Here is a 16557-nt window from a genome sequence, read left to right as displayed (position 1 = left end):
TTGACTTTAGATCATTGGTTGAACCAGAACTCTTTAGGGACTTCATAGCTCTGTCATCCTTTTTGAAACATGACTCAAACAAGATCTGAATACATTTATCAATGAGTGAGCCATTAGGTCCAAAAAAAAAAAAATATATAACTTTTTATTTCACACGGTGGAAAAACTCTTTCCAAAGAACAGACTTTTGGAAGATGGAAGTTCTACTTGTCCAAAAGCGTACAACACATTTAATAAGTAATAGGCTGGTTTAACAGAATGGATCCAAAGGGCTATTCTATGTCAGTACCAACTGTTACCAGCTTGACGTCTCCTTCCTCGATAGTACAGCAGCAAGTCATGTTTTAAATAACATGAATGTATAACTACAACAAATTAGCATATATTTTCTTAACTCTGAAATGTTTATGGACTTGGAAGCACACACATTATTAGATCAGGCTAAAACTTTAAAAATTTTAAATTATCTGCTGCTGTGCGAAAGAATAAAAAATAGTAATAACAAACCTCTATATAATCAGTGTGGTATTTCTATTACAAATATACATATAACAACATTCTTACGGTTACATAATTAAATATGATTTATATTAAAATCGGCTGGATTTCAAAGAAGCTGAACTACTTTTTTTTTTTTTTGCTGTAATACAAACTAATTAAAGCAGCATATTAAACTTTTATGTAAGTTCTCAACAGCAAGAATCCTATTATTCAGCAATGTAAACAATTTGATCAAAAAAAAAAAAAGTTAACAGTTCAGCAGCAAAGGGAAGCAGAAGGGATGGATCACTTTTTCAGTAGACACTGATGGGAAAATGTTAAAAAGAAATTAGAAAAGCACTAAATAAGGTCCTTCAGAATTCGCACAGTTTTTAATCAAATTCAGCTTAGCTCACAGCATCCAGAACTGCTTGTGCTTTTTGAACTGCAGCTTCCAGCTTTGCCGGGTCACTGAGCAGCTGTTGGATAGAAGCCGAGTCCATCTCCAGGAGCATACCTTGAAAACAGAAATATGTGGATGTTTATCAGAACTGTGTGACATCAAGAAAAGGTGAAAGCTGAATGATTAATAAATCAGTGTCACTTCACCTGTGATATCATTTGCATGCAGTGAATCCATCTGCTCAACCAATGAGAAGAGCTTCTCTCCTAGCCTGTCTGTCTCATCGGCTTCTGAAGCGTCACTGAGATCTGTCTCCTCTATATTTTGCCTGAAGAAGAAGGCAGAAATTATAAGTCATTTCAAAAGACATGCCCTAAATGGTAAATCGCAGAATGGGCTCCAAAAAGAGAAACTTGTTTCATGAAAAGCCTGTCCAGAGTAGAAAACCACAAACTCTTTTAGTGTCTTCAGAGCGATGTTCACATGCTCTTCAAGCAGTTTGGGGTCTGACAAAAGCTGTAAAACGGCCTCTTTGTGCTGCTCCAACAACATTCCTATGGACAAAATAAAATACTTTTTTACTGCACAAGAAGATACATCACTAATGTTGCATCATGGAATTATTAACAGAAATGACATGATATTCAAACTGACAGTCGTTTTCATATTTTACAGTATGAATTTAGCAAACAGCTTAATGTGTTACAAAGCACTTATACTCCAAATGTTGAAAGAGAATAAATCAGCCTTTATAAACACATGCAAGCTATACACCTGCTATACATGCTGTGTTATCAATGAAACCCTGTTTAATCAGACTCTAAAAAATGCTTCTATGCTCAACTAATGTTGGGGTATTTTTTGTTTGTCAGTAGCCAAAACATTCTAGAACCACTGCTTCCAGGTACAAATGGTTTGCATAACATCCATTCACCCCAGTTCAATTAAATGGCTGCTTTTATTTTAAAAGAATAATATTTAGTTAGATTCACCACAAATGAGATAATAGCAAAAGGAACCTTAATTGCAAATATGATTGAAGACTGAAGGTCAAGTGGAGAAACTATTTAATAAATAAAAAGATGTACACTGAAATGTCATCTCGCTAGGTTTCTATAAAGTAAGAATATTTAACTTACCCGTTATTTTCTGAGAGTAGCCAGTGTTGTAAATATCCACCAACTCAAACAGCTGTTCTCCCAGAGAGTCAGAGGACTCGGACACATCATCATCGTCGTTATGTGTTACCTCACTGTAAACAATCACAGTAACAGGAGAATAAACTATCTGAGATGGAATGTGACACGCGGACAAATCCTGAGACATATTTTTAAGAACCTGCAGTATTAGTCTGCTGATTTATTAGTAAAATATGAGTGATTAAAAGTCAATAAAATGTTGATTTAAAAAAAAAAAACACAAAAAAAACGGATTATATGCCTCCCACACTGCTACAGCTGCCATGTAGAACAAAAGCGTCCTCCCTGGTATCGAAGCTGCTAAAAATGTACACCATAGCATTCTAATTGTTCAGACATTTTAAGGTTATTCATCTATGATTTTCTTCAGCTGGTTGCAACACAGAGTAGCACAAGGCTGCCCCTCCCCTACCTACTGCTGTGCTCTACCTTAAAGAAGGCTACTACACTTGTTTAAACAGCTTTGAGTATAGAACAATGTACTTGGTCTTAAAAACCCTGACCATATGGTTTGGAAACTTAATGAGTCTCATCTTTCAATAGGGGTAAGAATATTTTACAGCTCCGTTTGCAGGCTACAGGCAAAAATTATAAACCCTGCATATAAAGTAGGAATATTTAACTTACCTGTTATTTTCTGAGAGTAGCCAGTGTTGTAAATATCCACCAACTCAAACAGCTGTTCTTCCAGAGAGTCAAAAACTTCATTGCCATTGTTATGCGTTATATCATAAATACTGATCATGCTCTGTACTATAATATGAAAATATTTAATAAAAAGCTTATGCCAAGCTATGTAAGAAAAAAATCGTTTATTGCATTTGAGTCTAATGCAGTTAAACAGGTATCAAAGCATGCTGGTTCCTCATCTAACCTTGTTAACCTGCTTAGAATCTATCAGCCTTAAAAAATAAAAATGAAAAATAAAAGGAATCATTACTCTATTCTCTAGCCTGTTGTACCTGGACTTTGGTGCCGCCTGCAGAGCTTTTAGGGCTTTCTCCAAAGCTGCTGTCAGTATGGCCTCATCCTGCAGCATCTGGCTGAGAACAGCCTTAGGAAGCTCAAGCAACATACCTAAAACACAACAAAAACAGTTTTTAAGGCAAATAACACTTTCCTTGAGATTTTAAGTTATGTTATTTGCATATTTAAACCATCACTTTTTATATCTAGCAATTTTACTCTTTTGCACAGTCCAATAAGCTCACCTGTTAGTTTTCCAGCACTCTCCTTGTGTTTGGGGTAAATCATAGAATAAAGCTGTTCACCAAGTGTCTCCAAATCTTCTTCTTTGTCCATACTCGACCGTTCCCATTAAGACTTAGCTTTTACCCGCCATAATGAACTGTAGAAAATCCTTGGGATAATAGATTTCCAGAATAGTTGTAGGTGCTGGAACTTTAAGTTTCACGTTATCCAATAAGAACAATAAAAAAAACATCTGTCAAAAACTGATGGCAAATACAGTCAAATAATGCAGATAATTCTTATAATAAACGCCCTTTCAATACTTCAAATCCACCACGCTATTAATAAGCCTTAATATAGGATGACACTCTGTCATTATGCATTAAAATAAGTTGTTATTTAGAGCTCATTTCTAACTGTAAACATGCGACGCACAATAATGACGTAATTTACAAAAGGAGTATTGAATTTGTCCCTCCGCTGTCGTCGTTAGGAACTAGTTTTTCATAAAACGCCAATAAATAGTGCTGGTAGGCAAATAACGTTTAATTTGTTCATCTTTGTTTTATAAATATGTCGTTTTATTAATTTTTAGATACAGAAATCTGGCTCACCTCACAACATATTTATAAAACTGTGTTTTTTCGTGCGCATGGATCTAAGAAAAGGATGCTTGACGCGATTTCCGCTCTCTCTGGTCCTTTTCCTCCGCTAAAAGGTAACGTGGTCGCTTGGCTGCTAATACCCGGTAAATAAAATAGATATGTTATCAGTCCGTGGTTATTTTTTCACTAATAAAGCTCGATAGCCTGACATAGTTTAATGTTGCATACCTTATTTGACTGTAAACGGTCCTGTTCTATTTATAAAGCTAAGGATAAACGTGCCTGTATGTTGGCTAACTTAGGCCTCACCGTCAACTGATGAGTGAGTGAAGCTAACGCTAGCGGGTTTCGCTAGACGTTAATGTGTAAAATAGAACGGTAATATAAAGTTCCCTGACTAAATATTTATCCATACCTTGTTTAAATCAAAGTTCGAAACGGAATGATTGGCTTTACTTTGCTTAATAAGCTGTTAATAGTTTCTAGAGTTTAAGAATCTTAAGTGGATAGCGATCAGATGCTGGTCAGTGTTTCTCACATAGCCATACACTGTTTTTCAGGTTCATCATGTCGTCCCATTTGCAGTGGATGGTCATCAGGAACTGCTCCAGCTTCCTCCTCAAGAGGAATGGACAGACCTACAGCACTGTAAGTACACTCAGAGCTCCTAGCTACCAAAAAGCCTGCATCTGTGTAGAAGGATGAGAACCAACCTTAATGTTGTGGTATTCCAAAGGAAAATACGATTTTAACACCCTTTTCATTTTATTTCATTAAGCAGTAGTGTCAAAAGTACACACATTTGTTACTTAAGTAGAAGCATAGATACTGCAGTTTAAAAACACTCTGGTAAAAGTTGAAGTGTCAACTTGACCACTTTACTCAAGTAAAAGTTAGAAAATATGTGGTCCAAAAACAAAAAAGATAAAGTAATCTTAAAAAAAAAAAAAAGCCAGATGCCACTATATGAATTGAAAGCTCAAATTTTCGACTATTTCAGAAAATTCTTTGAGATGGGGCCAAGGGTGAGGGGGGGTTTTGTTGGTCTCCATCTCCCAATACTTTCTCATCTGTCCGACCTTTCAGACATTTCAACATCTTTTTCTGAATCCAACATCGTAGCATGGCATAGACAATTCATGTTTGCAGTTTGAAGAACACCTTCTGATGATTTCCTTTAGCTAACAAATGAGTATGTTATGACTCATCCAAGTATACTAGTTTTCACTAGATGTGGATGGTGCCAATTATCATTGGATGGCGAATATGATGTGAAATCAATATTTATAAACATTAAACCGAAGCCAAGAGTAACGAGTAACATTTGTTTTAAAAATGTAAGGAATGGAAAATACAGATACTTGTGTGAAAATGTAATGAGTAGAAGACAGAAGTAGGAAGAAAAATAAGTAATGGAGTGCTATGTTAGAATGACGATGTCTGTGGTTAAAACTTTAAACTGCTGTCAGTTTCTTATATTAGCAGTTGAAACATTTGGGTGTTAAAGTTGCCTAATAAAACTGAGATATTCAAAAAGTTTTCTACATTTTAAATCCAGGATTTTACACAGAGGGCTCAAAGCAATAAGATAAAGAAACATTAAAGTTTTATGTTCTTTCCTGTAATTAAATCTTGATCACTTGTTACAAGTAACACTATAACCCACACCATCTTTTTTGGGTCTCTCTTCAAATGGCTTAATGGAGATATTTAGCTTTCTCCATTTTACTTTACTTGTCCCTCTTGTGCCAATGTCTTGGAAAGGGCTCTGAGTAGCAATCTTTCAGCACCTCTACAGTCTTTAATACTTTAGTTGACCTCAAAAAGATGGGATTTTTGATTGTGGCACTAGAAAACACCAGTCAAGTTAAAAAATGTTGGAGGTTTTTGTTCCACAGTCGGCAGTTTCTTTGTCAACAAAATAATTTCTCATGTTGTTTAGGGCCAACACTTTTTTTTAAATTGCTCTAGGTTCCATAAATTATATTTTGTAGGGAGCAGTTGAACGAAGATTGCTCTTTATTTGTTCATTATTATTTTACTGCAGACAGCATTAATAAGCCTGAAGGTTTATGATTGTTTTTCTGTTTTGTGTTTCATTACAGGAGCCAAACAATCTGAAGTCCAGGAACTCTTTCCGCTTCAATGGTTTGGTGCACAAGAAAACTGTCGGTGTTGAGCCAGCAGCTGATGGCAAGGGTGTTGTTGTGGTGCTGAAGAGACGTGCAGGTAAAAATACAATATTCCCCTTTTAGTATAGCTCATGTTGCATAAAGGCTCCCCTGCAGCCTTGTGTACATTTTAGATGCTTTATGATGATTTAAGAAAAGTGTTAACTCTGTCATGACTGATGTAAAAACTTTTTTCTTTTTTTGCATAGGCCAGCACAAGCCTGCCGCATCTTACGTAAAGGTCACCATCAACAAGAACTCCCGTGCCACCCTCAACAGCCTGAGGCACATTATTCGCAAGAACAACTACAGGAAGGACCTGCGCATGGTGAGTTTTATCTTTGTTTTGCTTCATAGTGTCTAAGAAAGCATTGACTATTTCAAGATTATGATTTGTTGTGTTTTTCTTCCCAGGCTGCCCTGCGTCGTGCCAGTGCCATTCTGAAGAGCCAGAAGCCTGTTGTGGTGAAAAAGAAGCGCACCAGGGCTGTCAAGACAGCATAAACAAATACACATGAAAAATAAATAAAAGCTTGTTTGGAAAAAAAAAACATGACGTATTTCTGTGTCTTTAATAATAAATTTAGTTAATCTAGTTTTTTAAAATATTTCACTGGAGGTCTTTACTAGTATGCTCATGAGACGATACATTAAGAGTAAAGTACCAATATGTGTGTAGAAATGTGAACATTTAACTATTTAAGTTCCAACCTGTTGATCAAACTTAAGTTTCTAGTTTATTTAAAACCTGACCGGCCTTTAACGTGATGCATGAACCAGTAAGATCAAAGTAAAAGCTTGGGTGGCACAACAAAAAAAAACTTTTTTTAGACGCATCTTTTCTCTAACACACCTGAATCTAAAGGCTGTATTCCCTCACGTAGCTCAGCAGTGGCATGGTAAAAAGCCACTCATTTGATTCAGGTGTGTTTAAAACAGGGTGCATCAAAAAGATGCAGGATAACTTTTGTGGACTGAACCTGTGCAGCCCTGTCCAGGACCTACAGAAAAATATAGAACCAACTAGATTTCTTTAAGTGCTAGCTACTTTTAGCAGGTTGCTAGAAGTGCAACTTTTACCATAACAGTTGCTGTTTTAAAACTTGATTGTGACTTGTGTGTTTTATTCATCACAGTTCTTGATATGATCAGATATATTTCCAAACTACTGATAGTCCTAAAAGTGAGGAAGTAACCTTTCAGTTAGCAATGTGCAGCAACAGGTGGGGTAGGGGCCGTGCTGCATTAAACAATGCCTCAAATGAGCAAACATTAGCTGTTTGCTAATGCTAAATAGGTGGCTATAGGGCTTCAAATCAAAGACAAAATGACTGCTGTTTTAGAAATAAGTTTTTAAAAGCTTTATACTTTGGCCAACATGGTAGAAATAACCTAGAAAAAAAAAAAAAAAAATTTGGACCTTTTCTTCACCTAGAGTGACTTTGCAGCAGCTACAAATGGGTCAGAGAGGACCATCGGTTTAACTGACCTAATTTTATTCAGAGCAAATTGTCTGACATCACTGACCAGAACTCATTATCTTTAGCTTATATAGGTGATGTTATTAAATATGAATGAAGCAATAGTTTATTTGTCAGGATTTAATTTGCCATTAGGAGATTCACCAGACAACAATGGCTGTATTTAACTTCCCAATTAAGAATACTTTAGGAAGATTGATCACCTATTTCTCCTATAGTCCTGAAAGTGCTAAGTTTGCTTCTGAACCTGTACCTGGACTAGTCTGGTATTTAATCAGTACATCATTTTCATGCCATGATTCTGCAGCTAACAGGCTTTGTGCTGCTGTGCTCACTGATGTAGAATAATTTGATAGATTTTTAAGCAGCCCGCTGGCAGCTTTCCACTCATGGCTTTGGAATTAAAGATCAAACTCCTACCACCCCCACCCACCCATTTAAGCTCATAAAACCTCCCACACCAATCACCAGGGGATACAGATGCACAAAATGGAAACAACGTCCATCTGTCAGTGAAGAAATGTAGAGGCCTCTGTGTGGTGGTCATTATGACAGGATTGAAACCAGTGATTTTCTTCTTGCTGCTGATGCTGCTGGAGCTGGAAGGTCAAGGCTTTGAGCTCCAGGATACAATCCATGCCCTAATAGAGGAGAACATTCACCTCCATGATCAACTGGAAAACCTTACGCAAGCCCTCGGAGAGCTGAAACGAATGCTGTGGCATCACACTAATGGTATGAGATTGTTGCTTTTTTTTAATCTATGCTGTGCAAACAGAAAATAAAAGACAAGACTATGATAGTAGCAAAATGTAAGATGCCCCTTATATTTGAATTTCTTCAATTCAGTTTATATTCAATTCACAACACATGTCATCTAAAGGTACTTCACAGAGACAATTCAACCAGATCATACAGTCAGATTGTTTCAGAGTTTTCTATCTAAGAAAAAACAGCTGACTGTATCGATTTATTGACTCAAAGGAAATCCCTCACACCAAACATGCTTGTTACGACAGTGGAGAGGAAAAACTCCCTTTTAACAGGAAGAAACCTCAAGCAGAATCATGCTCAGTGTCAGGAGCCATCTGTCAAGAGCGACTGGGGTTCAAGGAGTCAGAAGCAGACATACAGAAAGAAGCAGAGATACAAAGGGCAACTCCGATATCAGGCTGGGATTTGGACTCAAGACCAAATCCCACCTCAAGAGAGAGATCCGGTTTTTAACTATCGGCACACCATCCAAATCAGATTTTTATTTCCTGCTTTGATGATTTCTGATGATACACCAGAGTAACCAAGGCTGTCTTGACTGCTGCCTCTAGTTAAAATTGGTTTGCAGTTTTGCATAAATCTTTTTTGCCTGTTTGATCTGTTGAACAGTTCTCCACAAAATGAGCAGTGAATATCATTTCATAACCTCTCCACAACTGGGCACTACAGAAATGTTTCTAAAAACAAGAAAATGCCAAGGGAAAGATATTCACTCCAAGTGAAATTATCTGTGCATTTAGTGAAATAATTTCACTTAAGTAACACTTCTTAATATACATCAATATATTTATAATATACCTTAATCTTGGAACCAAATAATTTGCAGTGTGCACTTAACATGTCTTGTGTGACTGCTAATGTTGACAGATTGACTCTAGTTGCCAATTAGGGTCCTTCTGAAGACATAAGCAAAAAAGAAACAAAAAAAAAGCTACTTTTTACTCTAGAAACTGACAAATAAAACACAAATAAAAGTGCATAAATTACTTAACTTTTTCTTTGTAAAAAAAAAACAAAAAACACACAGTAGGTATAGCTATAGTGTATTTTTCCTTAGCTATATATATATATATATATATATATATATATATATAGCTTTAAAGTAAAGCTAAAAAAGCTGCTGTGTTTCACATGCAGATCCGGATCATTATGAACACCACAGGCATCGTAATGAAGACGTTCAGCACCTGTGGGAGGAATGGTCACAACACGGTGTGTAGCGCTAAGGACTACTGAGATATAATAGTGGATTTACTGGGTTTGGTAGCAGCACTATTTACAGCTGCAGCTGCAGAGAGCCAGTAAACCTACAGTATTAGCTTTTCCTACTTAGATCCAGTACAGGATAATGAGAGTGTGCTTCTCCCTCTGTAACAGGCATCAGTGCTGAAACTCATCTGCTGCTGGAGAACGCCTTCTGTGGACATGATGTGAACAGCTCAGCAGCCCCTTTCTATGAGGAAGCAATCCCCCTGCTCCTGTTGCTGCCCTGTCTCACAGTGCTTTACAGCTGCCTGTAGACTCAATTAACCTGTTTTCTTTGCCACACAGTTGTCTTATTGTTGGACTCAGAATCTCTTGGCATGATGGGATTAATCTGGGAACCAAACAGTGATTTAATCAAGCGGTGAGTTTTGTTGCCATCTCAGGGATAATCACTCCCCAGATTCATCCATCTGAGAGCGATTATTCCCAGGATGGATGAGTTCACCTTTAACTCTGAATTAGCCATATTTTGCAAACTGGTTTATATTCTTTCATTTCTATAAATCAAACCCACAAATATATGTGTATTTTATTAGGATTTTATGTAACAAACCACCTTATAGTTATGAGTCAATTTGTGCCACACAACCATAAAGGCCAATAAAATAAATAATATTTTGCTGGCGTAATTTGAAATATAAAAAAGTCACAATAACAGATTTTAAATGCTTTGGTTACCTATAAATAAAAAACTAACAATGAAACTGCATTTTGTTTTATTTGCATTTTTATTGTATTAAGTCCAATTATTAACCTTTCCACACCGTAATTTTCTTTTTTGTTTTTTCTAAATCCATTGGCATGATAAAAAAAATAAATAAATAAATAAATAAATAAGGGTGAACAATTTTGCATAGATTTCAAGCACACCTACAGTTTCCAGGAAAACAGCAGATAACCATATGGTGTTTAATGCCATAATAACATAACGGCCTGAAGAGATTAAATACTGGATTTTCTTTTTATTACATTTTTCAGGGTGACTCTAAAGGCAAATGGTTTAGATTTTCATTGCTATTTTGACAAGATAGAGCTACAGATGATGGTGCTTTTTTGGGATAAAGTTTGAATTGAAAAATTTTGCTCAAAACAAGAAAAAGTATCATAAAATGATTTCTCTTTTTGTCTCAACAGAGACTTACATTCAAGGGAATCACGGGGGAAAGCTTTAGATCCAGTTGCAGTATCTGATATTAATGGAGCAGAGAAGGAGAATGATTTTTTTCTACAAGTTCTGATTGCACTGGTGGATTTATGAAGGAGATCAAGTCCTGTGAGCGTAGCCTTTGGCGAGATGTTTAAGTGAAAGATATGAGGAAAAGTAGGGTGGAAGATAAATATTTAAATAAAGCAAGTGTTTAAAATTGCTAGGGAAATAGAAGTAAAACATTTAAGTTTCATGGTGTAGAGATTCGCAAAGGCCACATATTCTCATGCAAGGTTGTTCATATATTTGCAAAGACTAACTCTAGTAAAATAGAAATAACCTTCTCTAATGTGAGACGATATCTTTTGGTGACAGGGGAAGCGTTGGAGTCGTGTTTGGTTTGGAGATGGAGACTGGGCTTCAAACCTGCAAGAAAGAGCTGCAGCTGTTAATGTTTATCTTGGGATAGCAGGCTAGATTCTATATAGTCGCAAGCAGGCCTATATTTTTTGGTTAAAACTAACAACACCCATCTGCATTTTGATTTATTCAACCTCAAACCTATACATTCTGCATTCTTTCTGAGTCTTTTTTTTTTTTTAAGAGTGTTTCTTACCCTGCTGCTCAGGGCTATTTTTTTTTTTTTTTTTTTAAGAGTGTTTCTTACCCTGCTGCTCAGGGCTAATTGTTTTAGTTGTGTCTCCCCTCCAGCATACCTGATTGAACAGATACCATTACTTCCTCCTCAGCAGGCATCAAATGCTGCAGATGCCTGTCAACGAGCCGTTCAAACAAGTCTGTTCTGTGGCAGCTTGTTAACACTTAAAACGAGCAGGATAGTGAGCCCTAATGGCCATTCTTTAAAAAAGAAAAAAAATATTTCATTTTGAAACACGCTGCAGTTTATTTCAGGTTACAGCACATAGAAAAGTTACAAAACTAATAAAATGTCAGTCTGGAATTAAAGGTTCAACTTTGTCAAGAGTGAAACATTTCATAGAGCTGACAAGTTAGGAAACAATGCAGAGGAATGAATGAACACAGAAGATAGAGGTTAACCATGAGAGCTTCAAGGAATAAATGAACTGTACATACAGCCATATTACTCTCTCTGTGTTTCAAATATGATCATGTCCAAATATTCAGAATGGAATGATATGAAGTCATTTACTTCTTCTGCTTTGGCTCTGGTGCTGTAAGATGAGAGCAGGACCTCTACAAGGGGTTCTCAGAAATAAATATGATATACAGTCCATGCTAACGGGGTGTGCAGGTTTACCAAATGAAATGTACATACTGGATAATAGAGAACTAGTCTATGTCAAGGTCTGAGTCTTCATCGCTCACGTTGCTCTGAATGATGGCTCCGTTACGAAGTGTTTTTGGGACGATAGGGGGCTTCTCCGGCAGCAGGCCGTACTCCTGTAGAAGCGCCTCCAGGTCTACGGCGAAGAAATCCTCCCCAAGCTGGTCGGTGAGCCGCACAAAGTTGCCTATCAGGTCTCCTGCTTTGTAGACGAGCAGAGCGGGCAGGGCGCTCTCTCTGAACAGCTCGCTGGTGCTGATGGCTGAGCTGCGCACGCTGCAGAACTTCACCAGAGGGTATTCCTGTGCCAAGCACATCAGGCAGCCGCTCATGGCGTCGCAGCCGGGGATATCTGGCTCATAGATGTGGATCATTATCAGTGTACTCTTGTCCTCGTTGTCCAAAGCCTCCAGGAACTCCTCCCCGCTATTGAGCTCATGAACGCGCTCAAAGCGTTTTCCACGGCAGAGCTGGCGCCGCATCTGTTCGATGCGCTGCATGCGGTACTGCTGCAGGAAGTCTTCATCGTCCTCTTCCTCCTGGAGCATGTTGTACTCCTGCATAGTCATCTGTGGAACAAGAGAAAAACAAGAAAGTCACCTAATGTTCAGGAGAATTTGTTAGATCAGATCACAATGAATTCTGTAAAAAGTGAATAGATATCTATGAAAATAAATTGTGTTCATTAGTCATTATAATTGTGTTACTAGTAAGGTCATAAAAAAGATAACATTGACAGCTAGTTTGTAGATTCCTAAGTTTAGGCTCCTACATAGTTTTTCTTAGTGATTCCCAATTCCTTCCTGCTTACTTTGCTTTTAATTTTGTCCTGAAGCTTCTTCTCCTCCTCTTTGTCTTTTTTCAGGTCAAGGTCTGAGCGGCATGTCATCGACAGCTTCTTTATCAGTCTTTCCATTTCCCTTTTCTGCTCCTGCCTCTGTTCCACTTCCAGCTGCTTGTACTTCCTCCAATCATTGATGACTCCCTTTGGACCTGAAAGGGAACATTCAAAATCCATGCTTCCATTTATTATTAATGATCAAAAGGCCGAAAGCTTGCAAAAGTGTTCACATACCTCAGAATTCATCACAATTTGTTACAGCAAAACCAAATTCTAATGCTTTTGTTAGGATTTTAGGGGATATATTACCACTAAGCAGTCAATAAATGTGAAAGAAACATGATAAAAATTATCAAATTTGTCTTTACAAATAATAATCTGAAAAGTGTGGCATAAATGTGTATGTATCTTTATTGTATGTATGTATGTGACTTTATTTGTGATCAGATATGAAAATAAATAATAGATTTATTTATGCTTTTGTTATTTTTCCTATAGAGTAGGTTAAGGTTAAAAACACATAACAAATTGCAATTTTCAAGACACTCAATGATGGTCGGATTACATTTAACAAGACCTAGAGACTAATTTTCCCCCACTCTAGTCATTTAATTAAATTAAATTCAGTTTATTTCTATAGCAACAATTCACAACATTTCATCTCAAGGCACTTTAAAGTTCACCAGATCAGAAATTTACTTCCAGCCAGTCATGCAAGTAGAAGTGAGAACTTTTCCAAACAAAATTTACGGTAAAGTCCTGCAACAATGGACTCTGGACAAAAAAGCTTTCAAGGCCATAAAAGAGCTGAAACCAGGGAGTGACACATTTACATGTTTGTGGTTAGTGCAAAGGAAATTTAAATAAAATTTTAATATTTGTTGAAAATAATCACAATTTAGATTTTTGGCTAAATGGATCCTAATTCAGAATGAGAAATTATAAGCAAACAACTGTTGAACTTTAAAGAGTCTTTTATTTGCGAGTGCCAAGATGAAAGTCTAAGGAGGTCAGTTTCAGTTAGGCATAATCTATGACGGAACACAGCAAACCTGGGGAAAAAGGTGCTTTTAGTCAGGTTATTTATAAAATGTTGCTTTCCATCCAACAGTAAATATGCTTTTTGAGGTGGAAAACTAATACACTACATAATCCTGAATGCACCTTCCCTAGGGTAAAGCATGGTGGTAGCAGCATTATGCTGTGGGATGTTTACATCTACACGGTAGCTGGTTTAGTGATTGAAGAAAATTCCCAGAGAAAAACTGACTTTAGACTTTATATCAGGGGTATTAAACTCCACTCCTGAAGGGCTGGTGTTCTTCAGCATTTAAAAGAAAAACATACAGCTAGAATTACTACTGATTTGTCTGTGTCTGCCGAAGTATGTTTAACGGCTGAAAACTCAAAAGTCCAGAACTACCAGTAACTCCAACTGACAATCTATGGCAAGACTTAAGCCGGGCTTACACTGTACGATTTTTCGCCCTTATTGGGCCAACTTTCCAGTCGTGTGAGAATTTTTTGATCGTGTAGTGTACAGGGGGTAAAGAGGGGAGATCAGCCTCTTACAACCAACCTTACGATCAGGAATCGTAAGGTTGAGATAACATCAAACATGTTGGCCGTCGTGGGCAAATCGCTCAGTGGGCATGCTAAAAAAAAAAAAAAAAGATTTTTCTTCTTCTTCCTCTCAGATGAAAACAAAAGCATGGCAGGGGTGCAAATGAAATGGAGTTCTTACTGTAAAATTGACAGACCGTAGTAGCCAGGTTTGCTCAGCCATGTCTTTGTCCTAATACGTCGTCGACTCTTCTTTTTAGGGCTTTTAGCACAAAATTGCACAAATTGTCAAGGCAGCGCGTTTCACTCCAGTGAGGTTCATATTCCTCTTCTACTCATTTGGCTTCCAGATAGACGAGTCAGAGTAGCGCCATCTCACTGTGGAGCAGAGTCCGATGTGGTTTTTGGACTTACAATGTGAGCATGTAGATCGCATCAGAGCGTCAGGTCGCACAAGGTGAGAAAATACATTGTGAGCTGTAGCTGCGTGCAACAATTGAAAATAAAAATAAAAAAATAAAAATCGCACAGTGTATGCCCGGCTTTAAGTTTTTAAATTTGAGAACAGCATAAAAAAAAAATAAAATAATAATCAAAAAACCTGGGGCTGTATCCAGATCAGAGCAATTCTTTTCTTGGAATATTCTCACAACCATTCATTCCCACCAAGCTGTGCAAAATTTTGACCTGGGCTGAGTAAAAACAAACACTTCAAGAAGCTTGAATATTGCAGCAAAAGCAATACTTTGGGACTGATCGATATGGGACACTCACACCCATCGATGTGAATTTTGCATCCACGTTTTAATTCCCTCACAAAGCAATACAACATATAAATAAACTCATTAAGGATTCGCTCTGTGTTACCTGTGTTAACAGCACTTCCATCTGCACTGTAGTCTATCTCTGGCTCAGAGGCACTTGCATCACGGATAGTCTTTTTCTCCCCATCTTCATCTTCATTGTCACTGCCTTCATCCTCACTGCTGCTGTAGTAGTACTGCAGCTTCTCGCCCAGCAACTTGTCATCCAGAGTCGTCATGGCAGCGGCCCAGCTGTGGAAACAAACTAGGAAATATCAGACTATAGCTCTATAATCGCTGTCTGATTGATCACACTCCTCATATAAACTCACGTGTATTTAAGCTCTACTATAATCCACACTACAGACACCCAAACGTTCATTAAGACAAAGAGAAAAAGCCTATTTGGAAAATAGGACATCAGCTGATTAAACTTAAGCTGAAAGGCCTGTTGGGTGGGTTGCTCTGATCAGTGTAATATGACACTGGAAGCCAAATAGACCAGAAGGCAGTCACTGTAAACATCTATCTTAGCTTTCCTTTTTCTTAAACACTCAATTAATATGATAAAATTACAATGAAGGTCAGTATAGACACTTTTAACATCTCTGTAGTTATTATAGGGTATGTGCGATTAATGAAAGCTAACAGGCCTTTAATAAACCTGGCGATGTTAATCCATTGCAACGTACTCCAGGATTTTAGTCAGTATTTTCTCTGTGTATAACAAAAAGTTAATACTGATTAAAAAACTCTGGAAAATTCCTAACACACCGTTTTAATATAAAGTGGGTATAGCCACATTAGCATTAGCTAAGGGGCTAGCTAGCTCTCATTCTAGACTTAAATGGCACAAGTCGACGAATTTATTTTGTGTCACAAAAACTAAAACTAAAAAACAACCATTAGACTAACAAATTTATAACTACTTACTTTAGAAAACACACAGTAACCGCTTTACAGTAGCGCCTCGCTTAGCCAGCCCTCTGTTTAGCTTGGTTCGCACAAACCACGCCCCTTGCCAATGACGCATTTAAAGAAACTCTGTAAATATGAATTACAAGCTTAAACGCAACCAACACTTTTCCTTTGTTTTTGAAATTTTTTATCTAACGTTTTTATTTATTATTATTATTTATTTATTTTATTTTTACCAACGGCAATGCTTTGTTGTTGTGGGGCTTCCAAACGGAAATAAAACTTGCCTGAGGATTGAAAGGGTGAAACAGAAGTTCTGCTGAAGAAAAGACTGTCAATAGAAGAGGGAGCAGGAATTGATTTTGTTGTAAGATATATTTACATTTTAAAGTAAAATCAACAGATAAAA

The 16557-nt window shown here is 37.2% G+C and overlaps 3 protein-coding genes across 4 annotated transcripts; 1 reads left to right on the top strand and 2 right to left on the bottom strand.

Annotated features, from left to right (window-relative positions):
* Positions 1-646: 646 nt before the first annotated feature.
* On the bottom strand, positions 647-3707 carry LOC107088958. The gene is made up of 6 exons (XM_015381434.1): positions 3294-3707; positions 3045-3159; positions 2023-2135; positions 1338-1437; positions 1090-1211; positions 647-997 (listed from the first exon to the last, which is right to left on the bottom strand). The coding sequence occupies exons 1-6, from the start codon at positions 3382-3384 to the stop codon at positions 888-890; spliced, it is 651 nt and encodes a 216-aa protein (XP_015236920.1). The 5' UTR covers positions 3385-3707; the 3' UTR covers positions 647-887.
* Positions 3708-3975: 268 nt separating this feature from the next.
* On the top strand, positions 3976-6590 carry rpl28 (ribosomal protein L28). The gene is made up of 5 exons (XM_015381438.1): positions 3976-4021; positions 4439-4526; positions 5984-6107; positions 6259-6377; positions 6464-6590. The coding sequence occupies exons 2-5, from the start codon at positions 4446-4448 to the stop codon at positions 6551-6553; spliced, it is 414 nt and encodes a 137-aa protein (XP_015236924.1). The 5' UTR covers positions 3976-4021; positions 4439-4445; the 3' UTR covers positions 6554-6590.
* Positions 6591-11607: 5017 nt separating this feature from the next.
* Positions 11608-16235, bottom strand: pdcl (phosducin like). 2 transcript variants are annotated; one of them, XM_015381422.1, is made up of 4 exons: positions 16164-16235; positions 15295-15482; positions 12835-13016; positions 11608-12592 (listed from the first exon to the last, which is right to left on the bottom strand). In XM_015381422.1, the coding sequence occupies exons 2-4, from the start codon at positions 15467-15469 to the stop codon at positions 12029-12031; spliced, it is 921 nt and encodes a 306-aa protein (XP_015236908.1). In that variant the 5' UTR covers positions 15470-15482; positions 16164-16235; the 3' UTR covers positions 11608-12028. The 2 variants fall into 2 exon arrangements, with proteins under 2 accessions (XP_015236908.1, XP_015236910.1); XM_015381424.1 differs by having other exon boundaries at positions 15295-15495; positions 16164-16231.
* Positions 16236-16557: the final 322 nt, after the last annotated feature.

The sequence above is a fragment of the Cyprinodon variegatus genome, unplaced genomic scaffold, assembly GCF_000732505.1.
Source record: "Cyprinodon variegatus isolate N-32 unplaced genomic scaffold, C_variegatus-1.0 Scaffold234, whole genome shotgun sequence".
Taxonomy (NCBI): Eukaryota; Metazoa; Chordata; class Actinopteri; order Cyprinodontiformes; family Cyprinodontidae; genus Cyprinodon; species Cyprinodon variegatus.
Note: the sequence above shows the minus strand (reverse complement) of the source record. Positions and strands in the feature narration are given on the sequence as shown.

Coding starts and splice junctions, on each gene's coding strand:
- LOC107088958 (XM_015381434.1), bottom strand. CDS start 3,384: ATGGACAAAGAAGAAGATTTGGAGACACTTGGTGAACAGCTTTATTCT. Junction 2,136..3,044: donor CAGGCGGCACCAAAGTCCAG/GTACAACAGGCT, acceptor GATTGTTTACAG/TGAGGTAACACATAACGACG. Junction 1,212..1,337: donor GCTCTGAAGACACTAAAAGA/GTTTGTGGTTTT, acceptor CTTCTTCTTCAG/GCAAAATATAGAGGAGACAG.
- pdcl (XM_015381422.1), bottom strand. CDS start 15,469: ATGACGACTCTGGATGACAAGTTGCTGGGCGAGAAGCTGCAGTACTAC. Junction 13,017..15,294: donor TGGAAGTGCTGTTAACACAG/GTAACACAGAGC, acceptor GTTCCCTTTCAG/GTCCAAAGGGAGTCATCAAT. Junction 12,593..12,834: donor AGGACAAAATTAAAAGCAAA/GTAAGCAGGAAG, acceptor CTTGTTCCACAG/ATGACTATGCAGGAGTACAA.
- rpl28 (XM_015381438.1), top strand. CDS start 4,446: ATGTCGTCCCATTTGCAGTGGATGGTCATCAGGAACTGCTCCAGCTTC. Junction 4,527..5,983: donor ATGGACAGACCTACAGCACT/GTAAGTACACTC, acceptor GTTTCATTACAG/GAGCCAAACAATCTGAAGTC. Junction 6,378..6,463: donor ACAGGAAGGACCTGCGCATG/GTGAGTTTTATC, acceptor TTTTCTTCCCAG/GCTGCCCTGCGTCGTGCCAG.